This window comes from Lagopus muta, chromosome 1, assembly GCF_023343835.1.
Source record: "Lagopus muta isolate bLagMut1 chromosome 1, bLagMut1 primary, whole genome shotgun sequence".
Classification (NCBI taxonomy): Eukaryota; Metazoa; Chordata; class Aves; order Galliformes; family Phasianidae; genus Lagopus; species Lagopus muta.
In genome coordinates this window covers 106,975,749-107,003,028 of record NC_064433.1, presented here as the reverse complement: position 1 = coordinate 107,003,028, position 27,280 = coordinate 106,975,749, and the positions used below count along the sequence as shown (strand labels likewise).

Here is a 27,280-nt window from a genome sequence, read left to right as displayed (position 1 = left end):
GAGGTGTTCAAGAGCTGTGTGGAGGTGGCACTGAGGGACATGGTCAGAGGGCATGGTGGGGATGGGCTGGTGATTGGACTTAATGATCTTAATGATCTTTCCAACCTTTATTATTCTATGATTCTATTATTTACATCAGTGTAAATTACCAAAAGACTTAGAAACAGAAGGGAGAAAAGTAGTGAGATCTTACGCTTCATCCCAAAAACACAGAATTGTTGTCAAACTCTTCCATTCGTAAATGACGCTAATCACTTGAAAATCTGTTTTCACGGGGTATATTATGTTAGCCAGTGTATTTTACTTATTTTTCATATCTTTCTGTATTGTGTGGTTTCAAAATACACATCACATGGCACCCATTACAAATGAGATACTAGAAATCTTTCTCAAATATTGTACACAGTGGGCTGAGTTTTTAATTCTTCTTGCTTACAGGGACGTCTTTTATTCCCTCTTTAGCATGTTGACTGTTCACATGTCTAGCATATGAAGCCTGTTTGAGTCACATGGCTGTGTGACCACATGCGGTTGAACTGGTGTTCAGCTTCACACAGGCCAAAAAAAGAAGCATGAGACAATACAGACTGAGATAGCTGACATCTGGCAATTCCTTACCATCAAAATTTGGACCATCCTTGAAGAGGGCATCAAAAATACTAACTAGTGCTCTGAACATATGCTCTGGTATATGGTCTGATTTTTGGACGACTCCTTGTGGAGCGAGGAGTTGAACTCGAACTTTATGGATCCCTTCCAACCTGAGATATTTTACGATTCTATGAGTGTGTATATGCCTTTTTAGTTCTTGCTTCCTCTTCAATTCCAAGAGGCTAATTCAATAAGAATATGAGAGGTTCCAGGTGCGGTCCCACATCACAAGAATGGTGGCCCATAACCTATTCATGGTGAGGGAAATCCTACAAAAGATTTAGCAGAACAATGCCTCGGGGCCAGTAGTAGCACACATAATCATAGAGTCATAGAATCATAGAATCATTGAAAGGTTTGGGCTGGAAGGGACCTTTAAGATCGTCTGCTTCCAATTGCCCTTCTATAGGCAAGGACACTCCCTCTACACCAGGTTGCTCAAAGCCCCATCCAGCCTGCCCTTGAGTGCTTCCAGGGAAGGGACATCCACAACCTCACGGAGCAACCTGTTCCAGTGTCTCACCACCCGCACAGTAAAGAATTTCTTCATGATATATAGTCTAAATCTACCCTCTTCCAGTTTAAAGCCATTTTCCCTCATCCTGTCACTACCTGCCCTTATACAAAGTCCCACCCAAGTTTTTCTGTAGGCCCCCTTCAGGTGCTGGAAGGCTGCTGTGAAGTCCCACAAGAACCTTCTCTTCTCCATGCTGAAGCACCCCAACTCTCTCAGCCTGTCCTCATAGGAGAGGTGCTCCAGCTCTCTGATCATCTTTGTGGCTCTCTGGACCCACTCCAACAGCTCGATGTCCTTCTTGTGTTGGGGTTTCCAGAACTGGGCCCAGTACTCCAAGTGGGGTAGAAGGGCAGAATCATCTCCCTCAACCTACTTCTCTTGATGCATCCCAGGATACAGTTGGCCCACTGGCCTTCAAGCAAACACTGCTGGCTCATGGAGAGCCTTTCACCAACCAACACCCAAAAATCCTTCTCCTCAGGGCTGCTCTCAAGTCATTCTCCACCCAGTATGTATCTGTGCTTGGATGGCCACAACCCAGCTGCTGGATCTTGTACTTGGCCTTGCTGAACTTCATGAGGTTGGTTTGGACCCACCTCTCAAGCCTGTCCAGATCCCTCTGGATGGCATCCCTTCCCTCTAGAGTGTCAACTGCACTGCTCAGCTTGGTGTTGTCTGCAAACTTCATGCAGGTGCGCTGGATAACACTGTCCATTATCACCTTCAAAGATGTTAAATAACACCAGTACAAGTACCAATCCCTGAGGAATACTACTTGTCACTGGTCTCCACTTGGACACGGAGTGTGACCATCTAGCCAATTCCTTATCCATTGAGTAGTCCATCCATCAAATCCATTTTTCTCCAATTTGGTGACCAGAGTGTCATGTGGGACAGCATCAAATGCTTTGCACAAGTCCAAGTAGATGATGTCCGTTACTCTTTCTTTACCCACTGACACTATAACTCCATCACAAAAGGCCACCAAGTTTGTCAGGCATGACTTGCCCTTGGTGAATCCATGTTGGTTACCACCAATGACCTCATCTCTATTTTCCAGGTGCCTTAGTAGGGCCTTCAGAAGGATCTGCTCCGTGATCTTGCCAGGTACAGAGGTGAGAGGTTCTTTATATGGTCTTGATTCTGATCTTCACTTACAGCAGGCAGATCTTCCTTCTCCAGATTCTTACCTTTGTTTTCTGCAGCTTGAGCAGTGTGGCTAGAGCCCTTGCTGGTGAAGACTGAGGCAGAGAAGTCATTGAGTACATCAGCTTTCTCTATATCCCTTGTGACCAGGTCTACAGTTTCCTTCTAGAGAGGGCCCACGTCTTCCCTGGCCTTCCTTTTATCACTGATAAACGTGTAGAATTTCTTCTCATTCCCCTTTATGTCCCTGGCTGATTTAATTCTATCTGGGTTTTAGCTTTCCTCATCTGATTCTGGCTGCTCAGACAACTTCTTTGTAGTCCTCCCAGGTAACCCATTCCCACTTCCACTCCCTATAGACTTTCTTTTTTGCACTTTAGTACGTCCAGGAGCATGTTGTTGTTGCAGAGGCATCCTGGCATTCTTGCTTACCTTCCTTTCTCTCAGGATGCACTGTTTCTAGCTTTGGATGAGATGGCCTTTGAATACTTACCAACTTTCTTGGGCCCCTCTTCCCCCCAGGGCTTTATGCTAAGTCACCCTGTCAAGCAGTGTCCTGAAGAGGTTGAAGTCTGCTCTCCTGAAGTCCAGAGCATCAAGCTGGCTGCTAAACCTTGCTTGACACCTTAAGGATCTCAAACTTGAGAAACAGTGCTGAATCTTCCATTAGCCCTCTTGGCACTTAGCATAAGAATAGCCACCTTAGCTCCGACCAGGGGCAGAAATCGTGGCTAATACTGGACTAATGAGCAGTTGCTGAAATCTACAGGTTTGCAGATAATGGTGAGTAGTTTGAGTGGTCAAATGTCACAGAGACAGCATGAAACTCCAGAAAGGCCTCACAAGCTAGTGGACAAAATGTGGCAGATGAAAGTCAGTGTAGATTAATGTAAGGTAACACATTCAAAGAAAAAAAACCTAGATAAACACTAGATGATGCCAACCTTGAAAATGGTAGTTATCAGGAAACAGATCAGAGTCATCATTGATAGCTCTCTGAAGTGATCACCTCAGTGTGCAGGGACGACCAAAAAACCCAAAAAAGGGCCTTCCATCATGAGGAAGTGTACTGAGGAGAGAGTTTTATTTTGCTGCTGTTGAAATCTCGGCGTACTCTTACGTGAGCCCCTGTGTGAGGGGCTGGTCTTCCCTGCTTGAGGACAAGTCAGCAGAGAGAGGTCAAGAGGTCTCCTTACAGCTCAAGCAAGGCAAGAAATTCTTAAGTAGATAGTAAAGGATGTGAGCAGGATGTTCCCCCCTGCACACCAAACTCAGGGCATTGGAGCAGTACATGGGGAAGGAACAAGGTTGCTCATTCCATCTCCCACTTGCGGAATATAGGACTGGGCTGAGTGATCCATCATCTGCCCTGTTTCTAATGCTCTTATCCTGTACCTGATTGTGGTCAAAAGTTGAGCCTACAAATAGGGCACAGTAGATAAATATTTCCCAAAATAGCCTGTTGGACATCGAGCCCTTGTGGCTTACAGACTTCCCAAGCCAGAGGAGGTGGTGTTTTTTTTTTTCTTTTTTTTTAAAGAATGAAATTCTATTTTTATTTTTCCATATATATATATATATATAAAGGAGCAGACAGGGCTTTGAAATCAAACTTTGTTATTGGAGGTGACAGGCCAACTATGGGTAGGTGCCAACTGCAACACTTTATTTTGGCTGCCACCTCAAGAGGAAAGCTGGCAGTAGGAAGGGCAGGGAGACATGTCCAGGAGAAGATGAAGAATTTAGCCAGACTTTCAACAGCGTCTTTGACTCTGGGTGGCTGAGAAAACAGAGCAGTGTTTTCTGTGTGCTCTGACAAAATACCCTTTAATGATTGTCTTCTGGGTCACACTGAGTTGCAGCTTGTACCACTGCACTGACCCAGCCCAGGGCAGGATAGCAGATTTTGCTTCTGAAGATGCAGTGCAGGTTGTGTGGCAGCATGGTTGGTTCTTCTGCTTTTTCTGCTAAGTGAGCAAAGCAAATAACTTCCCTCTAGTCTCTAGGTTTAAGCTAGCATTGACTATGCAAGTAAGAAGCAAATTATCTTTCAGTGTAAATGAAAAACAATTCTGTATTTAGGAAAACAGACTGAAAATGAAACTTCTACAGACTGAGAGAAAGATTACAGGTTAGTAGCCCAGTTGAAAGACACCCAGGGAAGAAAAAAAAACCATTGTAGACTATACATTATTTCCTGAAAAATAATGTATCTCATCTCAAAAGAGCCGACTTAGATGACCAAAGCAGATCATTCAAGTAGCTAAAGCGTAGCAATATCTTTTTAGGAATATTACTCGAAGCACAAGAAAAACTTTTTTGTTTTCTCTTTTTGCCATGTTCTGTCTCAGCTCACGGAATTGCAGATTGCTTTACGCCCTTTCATCCTCTTCACCATCAGAATGAGACCATCTGTGGTCAGCACTCACTGGGTTGTACCTAAGCCAGCAGCAGTGGTTGGGGTGAAGGAGGAAGGATGCAGGAGGCTCCTTTTCCTTCTCAGGGATCATAAAAGTAAGACTAACAGAAGCTACCTGCAAATGTATGGGTATGACTGCAGCTACAGTGCAAGATGCAGGTCTACTCTTTCAGCTCCAGACATTTAGAAGGGCATACTCTTAAAAAATAAAAATACATCCATTTTCTCCAAGTTGTTAACGTGCTGCTACACCAGGATGGCAGTACTGAAAGCCAGATCAAGGTACTGCCACATTTTGATAGAAAGATGAAGAAACCTAGGGAAAGTCCCTTTTTAAAAAAGCAATTAACATCACATTTTCCTATTTCTTTAATAGATGATTTAAAGTGAATGGTTTCTTATTTCCTGCTTTTCTGTAACATGGGGGGGATGGAGAAGAACACAAGATCAAGATAGCTACAACAGTAGGCTCACTGTGTGAGACAGAAGCAAGAACAGGTCAAGCACCAGCAGTCTTCACACACCTGCTCTCTCCTATGTTTACCCATAGTTACACATTAATACGCAACACAGCTCAGAACCACCAGTTCTCTTTCAAACACACAGAACAAAGACATTAGCTTCCAATTTATACCTAAACAGAGAACACTGGCATGCCTTTAACTTGTCCAAGGCCATTAGCCTGCCAGAGTCATACAGATTTTTCTTTAAGAAGCTCCCTGCTGCCCAATTTTTACCATTTTTCCCCCCATATACTTCCACAGAGATCCAGGCTGGAGGATATCCTCCCCCCACCCTCCCTTACACTCTGTAATATCGAGGTAAAGAAGCACAGTACCTTCTTCTCCCTTGTTCAAGAGGTTTTAATAAGGACTCATTTTTAAACCTCTCACACTTTACAACATTTAAATGTACACCAAGCTCAGATAAAAAATAAAGCTTTCTTACAAAGTACATTTTTCCAGTGAATTGTTTTATGGTGGTTTTTTTTTTTCTTTTTGTGCAGTAAAAATAGCTGCTACTAAATCCCTCCTGTTCTCTGAAAAGGAGTCACAGTTATTCCAAAAATAGAATTCATATCTTAATCATACAGGATAAACTGCAGGAAGAAGAGACAAGTCAACTGAAAAAATAAGGCCTGTATATAATTTTTTTTTTTTTTAAAAGGACATGCATAGAAATTGAAAAACATATGCCATTTGTAAAGGAAAAAGTTAATTTTATCCATATTAGTATTTTCATTTTCAGTTAAAGAAGAAACCACAAATAGGCCCTTAATGTCCCAGAATATAATATTAGTTTCATGTAAAAATGCCAAAATGCACGAAGAAATGCCAGCTTCAGTCTTAACAAAACACTGAGCCAGCTTCCCACCGCACCCACCCCCCAGTGTCATGGCATTGGCATACCATATGCATGCATACTCAGTACTTATGTTGTCTCTGAGGCCAATTAAATATTTGCAGAAGGTTGTATATCCTAGACAAACATGAAATAGCCATTCAATAGATTTACATTCGTCCTATTTAAAAAAAACAAAACAAAACACACATACAATTAGTTTAATTTACACTATACAGATCTGTTAAATAGGAACATTACGTAGTTGCAAAAAGAATCACAGAATATATACAAAACTGAATATTGAAATGGTATGATTTTCCTTCCTTTCTCATGAGGGTTTTTTCTGTTTTTTGACAGAGTTGCTACATCTGGTTTTGGACACAGAGTGTTGATGTACCTATGCAGCACATTTCTGGAGTAATAATAATAATAATTAAAAAAAAACATGCTTGAGAACAAAACATTAATATCAATTCTTCTTACCGCTCTTTCAAAATAAATTAGTTTTTCTTAAATAATTGCATGACAGGAGATGGAAGCAAGGATGATGGCATGTGAAAAAAGAATCTGAGCAATTGTTCAGCTCCATCACCAGTTTCCTCATCCAACCTTTGGTTTTAAAGCCAACCCATCATTACATGGCAGTGTAAGTAGCCAAAACATTTTATATGGCAGAATAGGTGGTCAAAACGCTCAACCCTAAAGCATTTTTGTGTCGTCGTGACAGAGCTGTGATCTGTATCGACTTCCATGCTGCTTCAAGTGCCTGACACAGCAACATCTGAAGCCACTGATGAAATAAGGCCACTTCCTTCCAACTTTCCCTGGTTACAAAATCAGTCAAGGTCCTTATTTCATCACAGTTGCACCCATCCGAACAGCCAGAAGGACTGACTGCAGACGGCTCCTGGTCACAGTCCCAACAAGCGCTCCCTGCTCGTGCAGCACCAGATGGTTGGGCTCAGTCCTCAGTGTCGGGCTGCACCCCCAGCATGGCATGCAGCTCCTCCGCCGTGTATCCCAGCAAGTTCTGCAGGTCGCACACAAAGCGATAAACGTAGCGCTTCCCTGAGGTCTTGTGGATGATGTTCTTGTCGTAGTAGTAGCGCAGCCCTCGGCTGAGTTTCTCATAGTTCATTTTTGGCTTGTTTTTCCTCCTTCCCCACCTCCGTGCCACCTGCCAGTGCAAAAAGAAAACAAATGTAAAGGGTTTGTTCAAGTCACACTTTTCTGGTCAGCAGCTGATAAAGGCAGTTATTAAAAACCCCATTTCAATCAAAGCAGTTTACTTGTTTGGGTGTCCCAAACTTGGATAACACAGGAGTCGGTGGCTCAAACCCCGAGACAAGTATGAGCTACACAACAAAGTAGGTCATACAGGACAAAGTGGTGGTTGCAAATGACAGCAAGAACACTTCCTTGCAGAGGACAGGCCCAAATATCTTTAAGAAGATCTAGCTTAAGTGAAATGTAGTCACCTCTCTCAAACAAGACACAATTAAAGATTTAATTTGCTCTTGAGAAGAAGGGTCAGCTTTTTAAATGGAAGTTTAATTCTAAGAAGTTCCTTGGAGTTGATGATTCCCCTTCCCTTCTTGAAATAAAACAGGATTCAGGGGACTTTAAATCGTATCTCCTAATGCAGTAACTTTCCTACTGGTAGCAGCAGTCAGGAAACAAAGGTATGGTCTCCTAATTTTTCATGACTAAAGCCATAATTTCCCAACAAGTTTAAAATGCAGCACTATCACATTGGCTGTTTACTGGAAGAGCTGTAATACCTTCAGTGCTTTTTCCCTGGGAATTCGTGCAATCCCAGACGTTGCTGATTCAACTGTATTCAGTAAGCTAGCCTACAGTATTGCTTAGCCTGTCAAAACATCTAACTTTGTATGCTTTAAGTTTCAAGCTACACAATGTGCTCTCATTACTATAAGCAAATGCTGATATCCCAGGGGAGGGGGAGCACATCCCACAGCAGTCCTGACCACACAGTAAAGTATTTGCAGATGAAGAGATTTCAGCAAGTGTCTGATCTCACAAATGCTTTATAGTCTAGAGGAAGCCCAGAGATAACAGATGAGACCCTAAAATCTTTCTGTACACCACAATTAAACACATACCTCATCTGGGTCAGCAAGTTTAAATTCCCATCCATCTCCAGTCCAACTAATAAATGACTGGCAGGACTTGTCAGTCAGTAACTCCAGCAGGAATTGCCATAGCTGTATAGGTCCACTGCCTGTTAAGAGAGCAGGGGTGGGGAGAAGTCATAATTAATAGTTCTGCAAGCTCATATCACCATTAATATATGCAACCATATTCAGATCACAAGGTCAATCTGGTGATTAGTCTTTTTGTTTGTTTGTTTTTAAATAGAAGGAAAAAAGCTTTATTGTTAAGATTTTTCCTCTACAAGTCTGTTCATAGATAGGTTAAAAATTAACATTTTTCACGGAAACATTGGATCTGATGCAAGCTATGTCTTCCATTGTTTGCAAGTAGATTCCTCATCCCTCCCTTCCACTCCCTTGGCTTGGCAGACTTTCTAGAGGAAAATCTGATTTTAGCAAGGACTGCAGGAACAAGGTCCTAACAGGCAAGCCATCATCTGCAGGAATCCAGAACTGGAGAAGGCTTTGTCCAAGCTTTCCTTTTTTCAAAATAATCAGAAGGTGCATTTGATATTCACAGCATTCTGATGTACCCATGTTTTCTTGCTTTAGACAGATAGTCCCATAAGACTTCTCTTATGTACACTTAAAATTGAAGATCTTCAAGAGTTGTGGACTTTGACCACGCTACAAGACATACTTTACAACTACACAACTCTATCAGCACCAATATGCATTTATAGAAAATATTTTGTAGCATGAGTAGTGATCATTTTGCTTCACGACTTACCAGTAAAGCCAGCTAGAATCGCTGCTGGTATAACTGGTTTCCCTTGCTCTACAGGATCGCTTCGATCTTGAATATAGTCTTTAAAAGACATTGTAGGTTTGCTCATACACAAGGACTGGCTACAGTCATCTTCAAAACTCTCATAGGATGGCACACGCTGTAAATCCACTAGTGATGACTGGCTGTTCCAGGACTGCAGCATCGAATCTGAGCTTTCATAGCTTTCTGCACCACTTTCACTAGATTCATGTTCTCTAAGTTTACCTTCATAAGAAAAAAAAAAAAAAAAAAAGAGAAAAATGTTTTTCCTTCTCTTTTCAAGCTTGTATATAAACTATGCAAGGGAGGAAAAGACAAAGAATATTGCCTTGAATCCATTATTGTCATACAGACAGTAACTCACCAGAATTATCTATCAGCAAGTTCAGATTACTTGTGAAATCTTGATTTACTGCACAGTAGTTCACACTAACTGCATCTACTTGGGTTTTAGGGAACAACGAAAAGTCTTGTTCTGGATTAAGGAGATTTGGTCCTGTGGAAGTCTGGCAGATATCACTCAGGAGATTGGGTTTGGGATAACTGAGGGCTTTAGGGTACCCAGGCATCTGCATACCATAGGGGGTCTGATCCACATTAACAGCTGAAAGAAAAAAAATATGAAAGAATGAATTAAGTGGTTTTCTCCTTGAACAGACTAATACACCTCAAGAACCCCACAAAAGCTGTGCTACTAAGTAGTTTTCCTCTTTAGAAATCTGACAGAGGTTTATTAGATGCTGTGGACCTCCTAGAAAGGCTACTGACATCAGTGATGAGACTCCCATTTACTGGTCTCCAAGTCAGACTCTGTTAATCTCCATCTGTATCTTCACACCACAAATACGTATATTGTTTGTTCTTGAAAGACACTGCAGGGCTGCAGAAAAAGCTGGAGAAACTTAAGTGGTTTTGAGGCAGGCCCTCATCATTAAGTGATGCAATAAGGCTAATCTAGAGATCAAACTGTGGTTTCACTAAAACATGGCACCAAAAGCACAATCTGAAGGATCTAGCACTTGGTCTCTATGGTTATACCATACACTGTCAAAAGTTCTGTTACGCTTCCACAGCCCTCAGAAAAGCTAAACATAGCTCCTGCTGCTGCTTTTTGGCTGTTTGCTAGAGGTGGGAGTGGTCACTCTGCTCCACAGATGTAGGCTTTGGCATTCCAAGAGGAAATTTGTTGGCTTTTTTTTTTTTTTCCTTTCCATACCCTTTAGTCTTCAAAAGATTTCTGGTATGAGTTAGATGACAAACAATAGTAGGAAAAAGAACTGCAGCAATTGAAGTGTTCTCCTGATGCACAGTAAGTGTTCTGGTGCTTTTTCAGAAAATGGATCTGTGACATTCTTAGAATAAACTTACAATATCTGAAGTGTCAAATTTCTTAAGATACTTACTTAAGGAGTTATTATTGACCCAGTGAGGAACTGAGGTGAGATGAGAGCTCTCCACATATTGATCCTGTGCTTTTTCTTGGCTGTCTGAGAGGTAGAGAAAAAAGAAAGCTTGGTTTTACAGTTCTAAAGATCTGACATGTATAAGAAAAGATTCAGACTCAAGCGTTTTAGGGTCATCATTTACATAGGCTTTACTAGTGCACTGCATCAAACTCTTTCAGAGGGGAAAAAATACCCCTAAAATGCCCCCAAAATCCCACAGAAAAACAAACATGAGAAGAAACCTCATAACTTCCAGCACACTTGAAAACCTCCATATGAATGGTATTTTAACAATGAAAAAACAGTTATTTAAAGGTCCAGATCTTAATATTTGCAACTATAGAGTGTTATGCTCCAAAAGCAAGGGAGCACATGGGTGAACACTGATGATGCTGCTAAAACTCCATATGCAAGTTCTGCCTTACTTCTGGTTGACTACATGTATTTTTAATAAATGAGTATTACAGTAGCCTTAATCTCATTATTTCAATTATTAATGCAAATAGAACACAAATGCAAGAGGTACTTTGCCTGAACACAGAATGACTTCAGCAGATACCTGCATTTGCACTTTTCTCATGATGCATGCAGTACTACTTCTGATAATGCTTTCATTAACCACGCTTTACACTTCATCTTGACTTTTGATACGTAACAAAAATGCTTCACAGTGACATTAGCTTTTGAAAGAATCCTATTTCTGCTTCTGTCAGAAAAGCCTTAGCTTTTTCTGGCTCCATAGATACCTTTTATCATCTGCTCCAGGTGTTCCCACAGAATGTCACCCACATAGTCAGGCGCAAGTTCCAGGAAGCGTTCCTTGCCCAAGTTGCAGAGGTCTTGGCCACTCATAAGAAACTGATGGATGTTCACATTTGCCAAGCTAAATTCATTGGTAGCCCACGAAAGCCACTGGCAAACTTGCTGTTCAGTCCACAGCCAGGGATCTGAAAGACAGAAAGCACCCAGCATTTGAGAGAAATCCTAACATTTGTCAGCTCCTGAAATAGTCTTCATTAAATGGCAGTGAATGAAAGAAACTTCTAACCCAGTTACTTCTGAAGTTTAAGCTTCAGAATGAAGCTTCAGAATGAATGTATTCTTGAACTTAAAGAAAAGCAGCTCTCTATTTTCTTTCTGCATTCACTTCTAATCAGAGATGTCCTCAGCTTCGTCGACTCTCTTATGCTGCCAAAATATGAGCTGTCTATGCACCCATTTTTAATACCAGCAAGTTCACTCCTTCCAAGTCAAGCTGTGCCAGATTCACATAGGATCCATTCTTGTATTCCCTACTGACATCATTCTTTCTCTTTTGAAAGAACTGCTATTCAGTGCCCTCCTTAGCATCAAAAAAAGACCTTATAAATAGAAAACACTTACTATTTGGTATACCCAGCCGACACTGTTCCTTTGTGAAACCACTGAAAGTATCTTTCAGGGCTTGACTCATCACAGCCTTACTGCACGGGGTTAACAGAGGCAATTCACAGTTGTTGGACTCTACAAGAAAGAATAGGGGGAGGAGGGGAAAAAGGAGATGCATTAGCTTTTAGGCCAGTCAAAGAAGTGACAGGTTTTTGCTATGCCATTTGAAGAATAATAAAAGGCTGCTAGAAACCAAGTATTTTAAAACAAACAAGGTAGATCCATTTTCAAATTATCTTAACATATTTTCAACACTACAGTCTTCGTAGTGCTGGGTTGCTAAAATTGCATCATGCTAAATTAAAGCTTTGCTGCTGTTCATCACATAAATCATTACTGATTCTTCATACTTGCACGACATGCCCTTGTTGTAGTGAACTTTTACTGTATTTTTTTCTTTAAAGGAAATATGCGACTGCTTATCCCTATTTTCTCATCTATAATTTGATCCCAGACTTCTTTATTATAACTCCAGACAGCCTTAATTTAGTCTGAGAGCTATGCAACTGATAATAGGGTTATGAAGAACTAGCATGCACTACTCAACGATGTGATCCAGTGGACTGTTTCCAACCTTCCCATGTATCCCTCAAATCACCTCAACCAAACAGCTGTGACTGGTCACAAGCTGTCACTCAGCGCCTAAAATAATACAATGAAATCCAAAAACAACATCATCCATAAATTACTAATCCACATGATTGATTGTTATGTTTGTTAATTAGTTATAGTTAAGCTAGATTTGAAATGACAAAATGATTACTATTATGGGTAGAATCATAGAATGGCCTGCGTTCAGAAGGACCTCAAAGATCACCTAGTTTCAACCTCCTGCTACACATAGGGTCACCAACCACCAGATCAGGCTGCCCAGATTTATTTCATGGACACATTTTGTTTCCACTCCATCTTGTTGGACAATTCTCATGGGAAGATGCCTCAGATTATTCTGAAAGTGCTCACAAGATGATGAAAAAAAGTCAACCAGACCACCTGAATGTTTCAGATTAAAAAAAAAAAATCTTTCAATGGTATTTTGTTTGTGATTGACACTGCTAATCTAGGAATAATTTATGGACACCTGAACCACCTCACTATGGTACCCCTGACTAATATTTGGGAGCTTCTGAACACTAGCACACAGGTAGCACTTGAAAATTCTGCTATTTGAGAAGCATATAACGGTGACAAGGTATGTAAAGCCAGACTTCAAGTCCGTTCAGGAAGGTGTGTGGCTCTTCTTGTTTTCCTAGGTCCTGACTAGGTACAGGCTCCACTTGATCCAACAAGCAGAGCTCATGCCAGCCATGTTTTTACTTCTGTTTGCACCACACCCATCCTAAATATCAGTTAAAAACTGCTTTGCTGACCAGAGAAGGTGACTGATTAGAATCACAGCAGAACAAAGGACTGGCAGTTTTTCCCATAGGTTTTAGGGCATTTTTTTTTCCCCCAAATCCATTTTCCAAGTAGGAAATAAAGGCAGCATTCGGTAGAATACTGACATACTGACTTTCGGGGGGGGGGGGGGGGGGGGGGGAGGGAGGGGCAGTTAGAATAATAGCCAGGGAGTTCAGGCTAGGATTTACACAGAACTGTTGGCAGGTACTGTCCTATACACACACACATATGTAAACATCCTCTGTTTTTTAAGGTAAGGACTAAAACAAACTCCTAAGGAAAAGAGAAGTAGGAAAGGAAACAAGCATTCCTGTGTTCTAGGATTTAATGCCAGAGGGTCAAAATAGGAGCTTGCCGAATATTTGCAATGTCTCAACCATAACTGATTTTTAAGTTTATACAGTTACAATTTTTTGTATAAATTTAAATATTTTAAACGGGCTTAAACTAGATCTACATTAATAACAGTTAAGGCCTCTTCCGTGGAGTGTCAGTGTATCTTAAACTGCTCAGTCCCAGTTGCCAGTCTTTTTCAGAGCAGATAACAGCAACTACCAACAGAGCAACTCACACGGTTTAAATCAAATATGTACACAGAAGTCCACGTAATAAAACAAAGTGTTATTTTTTGTTTGTTTTTAGGGAAATTATCTGGCACTCAGACTCCACATATTTCTTTCTGACCTATGGATTGGACCAAGGAACAGAGTTAAAAGTTACCGTAAGAAGTAGAATCAAATCCCGTTGGCACTTCCTGGAGTGTTTGATCTTCATTTAGTGATAAAAAATAGCCAGCAAACAGGGAGTTGGAGCTATCAAAGGTGTCAAACGCTGGTTGCCGCTGCAAAGCAACAGAATAACAGAAGCCCCAACATTAGATTTTTTTCTAGAGCAGTGCTGCTAGGAAACCAAACCCAACCACTTCCTAAACTTTGAGATCATGCACAACCACTACCTCGAATCAACTAACCCCTACCTTTGAAATACTTGAACACAATTGCAACATGGCTGTTTTGTATTCACGTACAAGAAGCCAATGCTCACAACACAGTACTAACTGTGCAGCACATTCTACAAGTCAGGTAAAGCCAAGGAAGGATATTCTTAGGTTTCCTGTGATTGATACTTTTAACAATAGAGAATGCAAATATATCTACACACACACACACACACACACACACACACACACACACACTCAGATATGCTCTGAAGAAATCTTAGCATTTCTTCTGTGAAATTCACTGATCACTCGGGATTTTGACAGCAGAAGGATAAGTGCTGGAGAAGCAATTGGTAGTGCATGGCCTACAATAGGTGTATGTAATTTTCAGGAGAAAAAAAAAAAAACAACAAAATCTAGCCTGAAGTACATCATTGCTTGTATCTTCAAGCAATACAGCCATCTTTAGAAGACTTAAGGACTTCTACGCTTGTGAATTACATGATTTGCCAGCCACTACATTCTGCAGTCTTCAAGCATTCAGTGAAATACTGCTAATTAAATTGTACAGAAAGGGACAAACATGAGCATAATGAAAATAGTCCAGATAAAAACAAATTCTACTCATATATGGCAGCCTTACAGATACAGATGCATTTTAAAAACTTAAGTTTCTTGCCTTGACATACTTGACAAGTGTGCATCCTAGAAACACAGATTACAACCACTAGAGCTCTACAGCCTCGTAAGGGGAAGGGAGGAAAATACAAAAGAGTAGAAAATAACTTTAAAAACAACTTATGCAGCTTGCCCTTTAGTCACAAGGAAACAGTACCTGTCATATCCAGAAGCAAAACAAGGTAAAAAGATGCCCCTGAGATTTTAAAAGCATCTGAAGATAGAAAACTGTCCTGAAAAGCTATAGCACAAACAGCAGCTATTGCAGCTCAGAGATGTGGAGAATAAGGCATCTTGCAAACACTTCCTTCTTTCATACATGCAGTGGTATACCAGCTTATGCCAAAGCAAAGTACAAACACGCTTTAGGGCTGTATTCAGTTATGAGGCAAAAGCAATCCGAATCGTGTTTCTGCAACTGCAAGGGTATTTCCATGTACCCACTAACTTTTCTTTTGGTGTCTCTATGAGGCTTTGACAAAAAAGAAAACAAGAAAAAGCTGTGGAAGAACATAATATGTCCCTAGGGGTTAACTGACTTCAGGAATCCCCACTGGGAGCCAGACGGTGGAGACAATTTCTGTATAATCAGTCCAGGTGCCCACCACAGGTACTGGAAAGAGTCAGTGCCAACCCATGGAAAAAAAGCTCACAGCCACACAAAACAAGCTACTGGCACATTGGGCAACTGTTAATAAAGAATACTTGGTATGCTACGAGATAAAAGCACTGACTCATCGCTAGTACCTAGAAGAAAGGGCAAGTTCTTTCAACATAATCTGGAAACTCCTGCATTTTGTGTAAATAGCTGACCCTTATCCTGAGTCACTGGAAAAAATGCTGTGGCATGTGAATGAGTAAAATCTATACTGCACTAGTTTCATATTTCAAAAAGGGTTAGTGTTTAAATAGGTTCTTGTTTTAATGGTAACCAAAGGGAAGGAAAGAAAAAACAAAGTAATGTAGAAATAAACTCTGCTTGCCCTATCAGCCATGCAACCACTTTAAGTGGCCTTTCAACATATGTTAAGACTAATTACCACAGAACAAAATAACAAAAAAAAAAAAAAAAAAAAAAAAAGCAGCTACAGAGTAGTAGAATCTACATATTGATTTTGACTTAATTATATCACAACTGAACATCTGCTTAAAAACAGCTACTGCATCCAGGAGTACACAGCTGTCAAGTTAGGGGATCTCTTTTGTACCCTACTGTTGTTGTTTGGGCAACAGAAAAAGGTAAGAGTGGCCATAAAACATCAGGAGTCAGAATACTAAAGATTCACTAAATGATTCTTCAAAACATGTACATTGCTCAAAGTTAATGAGAATTGAAAGTGTCCCCCTAATCCTTGCCTAGTTCACATTAATAAATGCTGTGTTAAAAAAATGACATTGGGATAAAAAAGTAATTGGTGTGAATAAGAGGACAGAAGCACTTAATAAATGGAATCTTTGTAGTTTGCTTCTGATTTCTCTTCAGTTTGTAAGTTCATTTCAAAGCAAGGTAACAGAGACAGCTTATCTACCGATAAAAATATAATGAATAACTAGCCTTGGTCTCTTCCTAAGTGCTGGACTTAGTTGCATGTAATAAGAGAATAACCTCCTTTTTTCATAAAATGCTCTTGAACAAATTAGACTTAACTAGTCGCATCAGAACAGCACTTCACTACTCTCCTTGAAATAGACATATAAAGGTCAACCATGCTGCCAGTCCTGGGACCTTTATTTAGGAAAAATTTGATGAGATCAGAGGGGTTTAGAAGCTGCTCACTCAGAAGAGCTCACCTTGAGCATTCCTCTGTACATACTGGAGACAGGAGCTACTTGATCCATGTTCCTGATTGCAAATTCACTCATCTGAAAAACAAGAAGGATTATGTGAGATGCACTGCTACTGAGAAAGCAAGGATGTTAAGAGGCATCTTACTGCTTTAGCACAGACCGCAGAACAGCTCTGAGTGTGGTAAAGGCAAAGCTGTTTCTGTTCCCCCCCCCCCCCCCCCAACTCCCCATGTTGTTTGCATCCCAATCATATACAGCAAAATTCTCATCTTGCTTACACAGCTTTTCCTGGAAGACTTCTCCCAGGAATCAGCACAGTCTTGTGAAACGAGTGCACAAGAGGATGATTAACTTATGGTACCCTAAGTGAGTGCTTTCAGTAGCTCATCCCATTAGATGAGCATGAAAGCCTTCGTAAGTCCTTTGTCCATCAAGTACCTATTGCTTGCAGTTATTTTGTGCCTTCCACCCATTATTTTAAACATGAAGTGCTGTCTACCTTCACTTACTATATTCATGCTTACATACCACAATTCACTTTGGACTTTGCCTTTGAAGTACTGAAGAGAAGCAGCAGTGCTCACTGTAGCACCTTCAGACTGACATTTGCCTTGCTCACTCATCTCATGAATTATCTCTGAAAACGAGCTCCAGATACCAACAACCTGCTTCCTTCATTAGATCAGCATCTCTGACACACATTATTTTGCCTATTTTATGAGCTCTGGATTAGTACACTTAAACTTGAGCCTACTAAAGGCATACTAGTCAAAAAGGGTTCACGCAATAAAACACCCTTCTCAGAGGTGAGACCACCAACAGCACTTTCATGCTGCTGAAGTCAAGGCTATCAAGTTCCCTGTGCCACCAGAAGCAGGGTTGTGTGAGGGCTGTATAACATGTTTTCTTATATATGATTCAAGGAACACAGTGATAAGATCCTTATCCCATGAGAGATCAAACACAATGAATAATGCAGATTTTACTGCCATTGTTCAAGTTTATCACGATGCTGTAATTCGGGTGTCGGTAAATGATACCTCATCAGGCTAGACTGTGGCAAGTTGTCTCAACAATTTTCCTTCTACTTTGTCACTGCATTGTGCTGCATTGTTTTGTTCCACAGAAACTGTCTGAAAACGCATACTCCAATTTACACAAAGCAACTGAGGGCACTATTATTGCCACAAAACTGTGATTACTAAATACAAGCCATTTCAATACACACAAAAATCAACGTACAATCCTGAACTTGAAAAAAAAAGGCAAATTAGAGCTTAAAAAAAAATAATAAACAACAATACAACAAATAAACCAAAGCCACAAAACAAGTAGAGATGCTAAAATGACAACACATTCAACATCTGTCCACCTAGCAGAAGAAAAATACCCAACAGCCACAGATGCCTTTCATCCTCCTGTGTTTGCAATCACTTAAAAGTCAAGAGTCCTCAACCTGAGGGGCCCATTTCAACTTCACAGTTATTAGATGTATGGGGCTTATCACTGAAGCAACATTAATCAGACCAATATAAAAGGAATAGTCCACTTATCCTTCGTTAATGTTACCCAAAAGTGCAATCCACGGAATGATGGGTTTTACCTCAAATAGCATGCACTAATATTTGATCTAAATTACACATCTCATTGAGCACCAAAGAATTTCACACAGCATGAGTCTCACTCAGCAAGCATCCTCATTTTTCTCATTAAATTCACCAGTCTAAACAACCGTTCATCCTTAATTCAAATGGGCTTTTTTTTTTTTAAAAAAAAAAAGAAACAAACAAAAAAACCTATGTATATGGAATTTTTAATGGCCTTCGTAACCTGTACAGGTACATAGGAAAACTAGCTGCAAGCCTCAACAATCGGAAGGCATTCAAGAAGACACTACGCACATTTTCAGTAATCCTAGATCCAATCTCCAGTGGGGGACAGAATTTCTGACAATTCAGGTGCTAGCCAGGCCTTCACAGGACTCCTCTTTGGGATGTTCCCATTGATTGAGTCTCCCTCTCTGGACATATTCAAGACCCATCTGAACACTCTCCTGTGCGACCTGCTGAAGGGAACCTGCTTTAGCAGGGAGCTGGGCTAGATGATCTCCAGAGGTCCCTTCCAAGCCCTACAATTCTGTGATTAGGAGCTTCTTCCCTTCCTGATTTTTCTGTTTCCTCAGAAGTGCTTTGGGTGCCGAGATAAAAGATCTCCAAGAAGCCCTCACCACCCAGTGTTGCTCCTTAACGTGGCTCCTTGTATTTCTATGTCAGACTGTTCATTCTGTGGCCTTCCCATCAGGTTTCTCACAAGGCATGCAGCTCTCTGCTCTACCAACAACACAGGAAGAGCTGTTTTGCTCCAGTTTTCTCCCTCCCTCAGCACCACCAGCCCCAAACACCTGAGGAGGCACCACTGCACCGAGAGGACCGAGCAGCTCCAGCGATGCAGAGAGCTGCAGCTGGTTTTGAGTTGAGTTCAGACAAGACACACGGTGCGCCTGGGCCTGGCTTCCAGCTCCTCAGCAACGCCGATGACTGCTCCCTGCCAGCTGTAATTGGTTTAGCCGGCAGGACACCTTCCTCGCCTCCCCCGCATAGCTGGAGTGGGTGAACCAGAACAGGGTCAACAGGATCAGGCACTTATTAACTAATACTCCTGAATTCTGATCGACTCCTTTTCAGCGAGGACCAGGTGCGCACCCACAGCCGGCACGCCACGATCCCACGGCAAGTCCTGAAAGCCGACAGACGGATTTCGCTCCCGATCGGTTCGGACACAGCAGCTCCCGGGGGCCCGAAGACAGAGAACCGCTTCGCCTCCCCACGCGCGCTCTTCTCCCACCTCAAAGTTGGGCGCAGCGATGGCACAGCTCAGCCCTCGGAGTCCCTCCGCAGCCAGTCCAGAGCGCCCTCCGCCCATTAACCCCTTCCCCCCACCGCCGCCAGGTCCCCGCCGCCGCCCGGGGGTGAGATGGGACGGCACGGGGCGAGCAGCCCGGCTCACCTGGTCCTCCGCTTCGCAGCGGCGCCGCGCACACGCAATTCTCCCCAGAAAACGGATAAAAGAAAGCGCCGCTGCCTCTGCGGGAGCCAAAATATCCTCGATGTGGCACAACCGACCGACAACAACAGCGGCACAGCCGACTCGATCCCAGCGGAGAGTCCCGGAGGAGGAGAAAAGGGGCGGGCGGGAGGCGGGCGCCTGCGTGGGCGCTGCCGGCCGTGCCGCTGGCCGCTTCGTAGGGCCGTGCCACCCTTTGCCGCGCTGTGCCGCGCTGTGCCGCGCTGTGCCGCGCTGTGCCGCGCTGTGCCGCGCCGCCCGGCCTGCCGAGCGCTTTCAGCGGGCAGGGGCGGGGGCGGCGGCAGGACCGCCCCCCGGAGGCCGGCCTCTGCGTGCGGCCTGCCTCGGCGCTCGTCTAGGGCGGCGGGCAGCGGGGCGGGATTCGGCCTTGCGGGGGCCTCGCTGGGTTTGGTGAGGCTGCCCCAGGGGCTTGTGAATCCCCCACTGATTGTGTGCGTATGTGTGTAGGTCTGTCTGTCAGTCTGTCAGCACAAGAGTGAGGTTCCCTCCGGGCAACGGGAGGAGTGTTTCGTTTAACGCTGTGCTCAGAGTAGGGCCTGCGGGATTCGCTGGGGAGCATGGGAAGAGGATGGGATCTTTGGTGTCGTTCAGAAAGGCAGCTTTCTTCCCTTTGCTGTACAAGAGGTCGCAGCATCACAAAACGGTTTGGGTTGGAAGTTACCTCAAAGCCTGCCCACCCCCACCCGTGCCTTGGGCAGGGCTGCCCCCCACCAGCTCAGGCTGCCCAGGGCCCCATCCAACCTGGCCTTGAGCGCCTCCAGGGATGGGGCACCACAGCCTCTCTGGGCAGATGTGCCAGCGCTTGGCAAATATTTTTGTATGCTTAATTAATACCTGTCCTCGGGAGGGCTAAGATTAGGAGAATCAACCCATGAAATCCCAAGTATCTGTATGACTAGTATATTTCATAATACACTGGGACACTTATTACTTAAAGAAACTCAGCAGTTCTGCCATGTTGCATGTTCTGTAGATGTCTTGGTGACTTTTTGATGACAGTAACACCCAAACACTACAGTCGGCTAAGCAGCTTCTCAGACCTCACACAAAGTTGGTAGCCCTGGGAGGGTCCCATGGAGCCCCGTGCCACCAACACACAGGCTGAGCACCACAGCACCCCAGCACTTCCACCCTCCACTTCTCCAGCTCTTCAGTGAGAGTCAGGGACCTAAGCTGCCTTTGCAAAGCTGTTCTTGGAGTTCACCGTTACATGTTGCTTTGTTTAAACTAGCTGCCATTTCAACTTATCATGCCGTTGTATCTTTTCTTTTAACGGGAACCAAAAAACTGCCACTCACCAGATTTCCAAAGACCCTCTGCCAAATGATTAAATGATGGTTATTTATACTGATAAGAACCTGTAGTATCTGGCTGGTGGAGGTGCAGCTGACAAGGCCACTTCTATGCTCTCCATCTACTTCTGGCCGTAGCAAAGATCAAACCACAACACTTGGTTTACTAGTACTTCTTCCAAAACCTTCAGAATGCCTTTTCCTCTCTCTTCAGGACGGTGGCTGGTACTTCATTCCTTATGGCCAGATGTTACCAGGTGAATCGTGACAGCACACGTTGAGATTGAATGAAAAGTTTTATGCCAGTAACATTTCTCACTTAGGGAGAGTTCTTATCTAATAAGGCAACATCTGTTATAATCTCAAGGGAAACCATTAAAAACTTTGTGTTGGCTGGATAGCAATTTTAATTATAATACTGACAAAAACAATTGTGCCACCCTTTATACAGGGGAAACATCTGTCAAAAAGATAAGATGAAAGGCTGGGTGTTACTTATTTCTTGCTAAATTGATGTTCCGGATCCAGAGCAAAATGATTAACGTGGCTGTATTTTCCTCTATTCAATTTCTAATTTTTTTTAAGTCATTCTTATTATATACAGTATTTAATTTCATTACCACTTAGTGTAAAGTTCTCTGTTACTCCTTTACAAGTGCAGGATCTGGGTTCCACTGGTGTGGACAAGAGCAGGCTAATGTGGAATCTTGTCGCTGCTTTCAACTACTCAATGGAAGTTTTAGCAAAGAAGGAGCCAGACTCTTCTTAGAGGAGCACAGCTGCAGCAGAGAGCATGCCAGTTGGATATACAGAAATTAATGCTCCCAGAGCAAGGGAAAGCTGTGTCCTTGAAGGTCTCTCTGGGCTGGGCTGGTCAAAGCTCTGAGCAGCCTGGCTGAGCCCTGTAGGTAGCCCTTCTTTGAGCAGATTGGGACAAAGACCTGCAGAGCTCCTTTCCAACCTGAATTATTCTCTACTGTTCTCTCTATAATACCACTGTACTACACTTTTTCAAAATATTTAAGCTAGAGAGTTAAAGATAAGAAGAATATTTTTTGTTTTGTCTTGAAATAATTCCATAGTGTACCTATGTGTTTAATTCTCTTTTAGGAAGCTTAATCGTCCTCACAATCGCTTTAGTCCTTATCTGTGCTTTTGTGTGCATGTTGACATACTGACAATGAGAGATGACAGGAGTTCTGCATAACCTAATGCACAGTCGTGGTGTCAGCACCAGGCTGTAAACTTTGGAGATGTTTTGTTGAAGACCCACTGATGCTTTCTGTTGTTTTCAGCAATGATGTCTCAGAATTAGGCCAAGAAATGCTCTCTCATACTGAATTAAAGAAACTTGTTAGCATTTTTAAAAATATTAAGGTACGTGACATCTTGTGCTGAACACAATGGACCATTATCCAAGGGTATGATTTGTCCCTCCAAGGTGCTGCAGTGCTCATTTGGGAGTTCACTGGAGGAGGAATAGCTGACTGTTTGGGCATCCCAGGGAGGTATTCTCACTGCTGCCAAAACAGAGTGGGAATAAGATCCTAAAAATGTAGAGGTTTAAAGCACAAGGAGGGAACGAGAGGTGGCAGGTATGTGGCAGAGCTGCATTGCAGCCAGCGCTCCAGCGAAGGTATGACTTACTCCTCCAGAATTTCTCTTGCGACACTGGAGAGGACACTCAGGAGTGAAAACCCTGTCGTGCTTTCAAAGTATGTGCCGTGCACTCATCTGCATTTTGGCTCAGCTCCCCTGCCTGAGTGTTTCTGGCGCACGTGTGTGCCTCCTCCTCCTCCTGCCCAGGTGCGTGGGCTGAAGCATCTCCGGGTGCCCTGGAGCATGGGTGCCCAATACAGGGCTATGTTTGGTGCCTGGCCACCGTGTCCCACTGCAGCCAGTAAGGTGAACAACACCTTCCCCCTGCACTGGGAAGGGGGGGCTGCCTGTGTGTGCCTCCCCCAAAAACAGTTACCAATGGAATGCCAGCAGGGAGCATGTGTAAGATCACAGCCTCAAGGGTCTCGGGAAGTGACGGCTTTGGAAAGCAGAGACCTGGTTATCTCAGTTTGAAAGAGTGACTTCAAACAACACACTGTTATGGTTGAAACAAAGGATGAAACTCCTTGGCTCTGTGATTCAAATGGAGCTAAACCAAAATATTTATACAGGGCTGGGGGAAGGGCAGTTTCGAGCAGTCTTTATATAGGTAGTGCATTCTTCACCTGATGAGGGAGAAGCTGATAAAATAAAACACCACTAACCATCCCCACTGAAAAGCTCTCCACGCAGTGCCTGGCAAACACACTGTGACCAAGATCATTTCTGCGAAGGCATCTCCGTGAGTCATAAAGTGTAGCAAGTTATTCATGTGTGTCATTATTCTTAGCACATGCAAACCAACACTAGTAATTACCGCGGAGAAAAAAAAAATACTATGTCAAAGTTCTGTCAGCATGTTTGAGCGGTAACAAAAATTGCTGCATTTCATGTTGCATAAAACTGAAGGAAATTAAATAAACTGCCAGCTTCGCAAGTGTTTCTCCTGCTTCTCATTTCTTAACTGAGTGAAAATGTTACAAGCATGCTTCAAGTAATGTTGCCAGTGGACAGAGAGAGATTCCTAACACATGAACTGTATGATGATGGATCATATGACAGAAAAAAATAAACCTTTACCCTTCATACTAAAGCAGAAGATCAGTCACTGAACTAGCTAGTGCTTAAGAGATTGCTCATACCATTTGGTGTGTATTTAATTCATTTCATGCAATTTGAGGCATAAAATAAAAAGCACATGTTAATACTTTAAGGCCAAGTGTATTCAGAAACTGAAGAGCTAATAATTACTTTTGGATGACTGTACTTAAAAAAATACACTTTGGCATCCTTTGGCATCAGAGCTTTTCTTTTTTCCCTGCACTATGCATAATGCTGGTTTCATTTAAAAACTACCTTGCTTGTGTCTAGGCTTACAGTCCTCTTGTTCAGCTCACGAATAACTGTGAGGTGACCTGCATCACCACATTTTCTCTCCCATCTGGGTAGACAAAAGTACTTCTCTAGGGCAGTACTTTGTGTTGCGGTTGACATGATTCCTCTTCTCCTTCCCCATCTCCAAAAATATCAGAGTTTTGCATTGTTTGTCAGTGGCTGTAAAGCTGCGTGCTGGTAGCAGTAAGATGCCACAAGCATTTTACAAACTTAAGTTTGTTCCACGTTAATTGCTAATGATGTTTGTGCTACAGAATATGAAGGACCATTACTAGGTTTTATGTTATCTATTACTGTCTCTCAGCCTGCTTCTTTCCCATCTCCTATCTTCCAGAGCAAATCCTAACAGTTTGCTTTTTTATTTCATCGACTTACTGTTATACAGCGACAATACAAGTGAAGAGCTAGGTGCTGGCAGAATTTGTGGAACAGAAAGGGAGCATGGGATCATGTCTAACTGATTGCTTCTTTCTGACAAGAAAATGCAATGATTACATCCATATGTCCTCTTGCTGCATGCTTAATGTCTGCACACATTCTTACAGAAAGAGCAGCGGTGTGTTTTATTGTGATTAGCGAATAAGAGAGATAGCTTGTTTTACACAATATTTTAAAATTATGGATCTGAGCCTGGCTGGTACCACATGCCGGGACCTACAGAAGAAGATGCTATCCTCTTTCTTGACCTCAGCAAAAATTTAGACACAGAACACTGTAGTTGAGGTCATCCAGCCTGCTCAGTGCTGAGGATCTCGATGGGAAGATACCTATTGTGTGGCCTTAACTAGCACCTATGCAAAACCTATATCCCGTTTTAATACTCTCCTGTTAAAAGATTGTTTGGCCTTCTATCTCAAGTAATTTAACCTAAATCTCAAAGAAGCAGGAAGAGAAAGGGAGTACCAGCTTTAGCCGTAAGGGAGTATATATGTTATTGTGTCTGTCACTGTGTACATGGGTAGTCTTGGAAGCCACCCACCTTTGACAAGCAGACATCTTCACTGTGAAGCACTACTTAGTCCTAGCCAAGCTGGCTAACTTTTGCTTTTTCTTCCCCAGGGGCACAATGTCAAATTAGTCATTTTTATAAGAGAAGAAAGGCTCATAATAGCCACAACATACGTTCTCTGGAACTCTGACAAGACAAATTTGCTATATACAAATAGAAGCAGCAGTTGCTGTATCTGTCCTGTGGTGTCATTTTATTTTGTTTTGTGCTTTGTACAGTGGAGCAGGTGCAATGCCTGTGTCTGTTATCAGTGTCTAATATGGCTTAAGCAAACGCTGAATTGCTCATGCTGTCTAGGTGTTGCATATAGTATTATATTCGTCATCCCGCCCTGTGCTATCAGAATGCAAAAAAACAACATTTGAGGTGAGTCATTAAGATTCATTAAAGAATATCTGTGTCATAACAGTAAATGAAGTACAAATATGGAAGGGATGGGTGGGAGTATGTTTAATGTTTGTGGAGGACATACGGCATATGCCATACACGAGGAATCTTGAAAATCATACTGGTTGGTTATTACTAGCAGAACAAAAAATGAGCTTAGTTGCACTGATTAACCCTAGTTAGAAAATTCCCCACTTGGAGTTCAAAATACTTAGCTTCTAGGGGAGACTGATTATAGGGTGTGGGGGAAGCTGATATCCTGCAGCAGTGTCAGGCTGGGGCCAGGCTACTCACCCCACGTGCAGTTCTGTTCATGGCAGAAGCTTGGGCATGGTGGTCCCCTAGCTCTTTGAGCAGCATCCCAGTGAAACAGATGTTCTCACATGGAGTGGCCGTGTCCCACGTGGCTGTGGCTGTCTGGTCACATATGAAGCCCAGGTGCTGGGAGTTCTCTGCAGGCACTTCATAGCATACAGCATAAAACCCATTTCCTCTGTGCCAGGCTGACACAGAACTAGGCTGAAATCCATGAGATTCTGTTGGAGCTTGGGCAGTTTTCCCACAGAAACAACAAAAATTGGTCTCAAAACTACTCAATGAATTGCATTTTGGAAAAAAAACAAAAAACTAAAACAAAAAACCAACTTTAAAAACAAAGCAAAGCTAGCTGTGATTGATCAAACCTTTGCATTCTTTTTGCTTCTGGCTTTTATTTTTTAATTTTTTAAAATGTATTTATTTTAAATTGTCTTTTTATAAAAGTGGATTTTGGTGGAGCTCTGGACATACCAAGCAAAGGAATCATCTTGTGAGAGTGTACTGTAGACAGTTTCTCTATGCACAAATCTCTGTGCAGCTTTTCCCCCACTCTGGGCCAGATGCCCTATTCTCCTCCTACAGCTGAGTGTTCCCATCATTAAGGGGTTGGTCCTGCTGACAGCACTGAGATTTCTGGATTGATGCAGGTGTGAAGTGAATTGCCCAGAGAAGCAACCATAGGAATTTGTTATTTCACTGCCTTTCCCCAGCATTAGAAATCTTTTAATTGGAAGAGAAATAAATCGTCCGCTTGATTACATATTTTCTCTCTATTTTTTTTTTTTTGTAGTATTTTGTAGTATCTTTCCTTCATCCCTGTACAAAGCACTTGTTTCTTTTTTTTGTTTGTTTTGTTTTTAACAGGGCTGATGATTGCACAAAGGACTTTAAATAAGTGTATATATTCTACTGTGACCTCTATGGTAATTATTCATTTGCTTTCTCATCTCTGTCATCCAAGGGATTGTTATCCACAATATAGCTATAACTTTGTGCTTGTATGGAGGCTGAGCTCTTGGTATGGAAGCTGTGCTCTTGGGTCCCATCTGGGTGGTGAACTCCGTTGATTTCCATTGGGTTTCTGTAAGCATAATCTGTATTGCTTTTAATGTTCCTAAGTCAACCAAGGAAAAGCTAACTGCGGTGTGGAGCTCTTATCTCAGGGGAACACATGCTTTGGTCATGCAGGAAGCAAACTAAACGGGTTTTAGAAGACAAAGATTGTGGACCCACCTTCTTTAAATTCCTCCTGGGCTCCCTCAGGAACCCAGAGTTTCTGGGAAATCACACTCAGCCTGTACCAGGGTTGGAGGTCAGCAATCATCTTTAAATGCCCTTTCCCTTCTGTTGGGCTCTTCGTGCCTTCCCAGCGCTTGTGCAGCTTGCAGCCCTGCCTTGTTCTGGTCAAGCTGCTGCTGCTGGCAGCCTCCAAGCACAGACAAATCTGCACTGTGAGGATGCTTCCCAAAAGGATCTTGCTGGACTCTCAACTGCAA

At 42.5% G+C, this 27,280-nt stretch overlaps 1 protein-coding gene across 1 annotated transcript; it reads right to left on the bottom strand.

Annotated features, from left to right (window-relative positions):
• Positions 1-5,755: 5,755 nt before the first annotated feature.
• On the bottom strand, positions 5,756-20,012 carry ETS2 (ETS proto-oncogene 2, transcription factor). Its single transcript, XM_048933851.1, has 10 exons — positions 19,707-20,012; positions 16,704-16,775; positions 14,015-14,135; positions 11,849-11,968; positions 11,212-11,412; positions 10,424-10,507; positions 9,385-9,624; positions 8,982-9,245; positions 8,201-8,319; positions 5,756-7,254 (listed from the first exon to the last, which is right to left on the bottom strand). Exons 2-10 carry the CDS (start codon positions 16,773-16,775, stop codon positions 7,039-7,041), a joined length of 1,437 nt encoding a protein of 478 aa, XP_048789808.1. The 5' UTR covers positions 19,707-20,012; the 3' UTR covers positions 5,756-7,038.
• Positions 20,013-27,280: the final 7,268 nt, after the last annotated feature.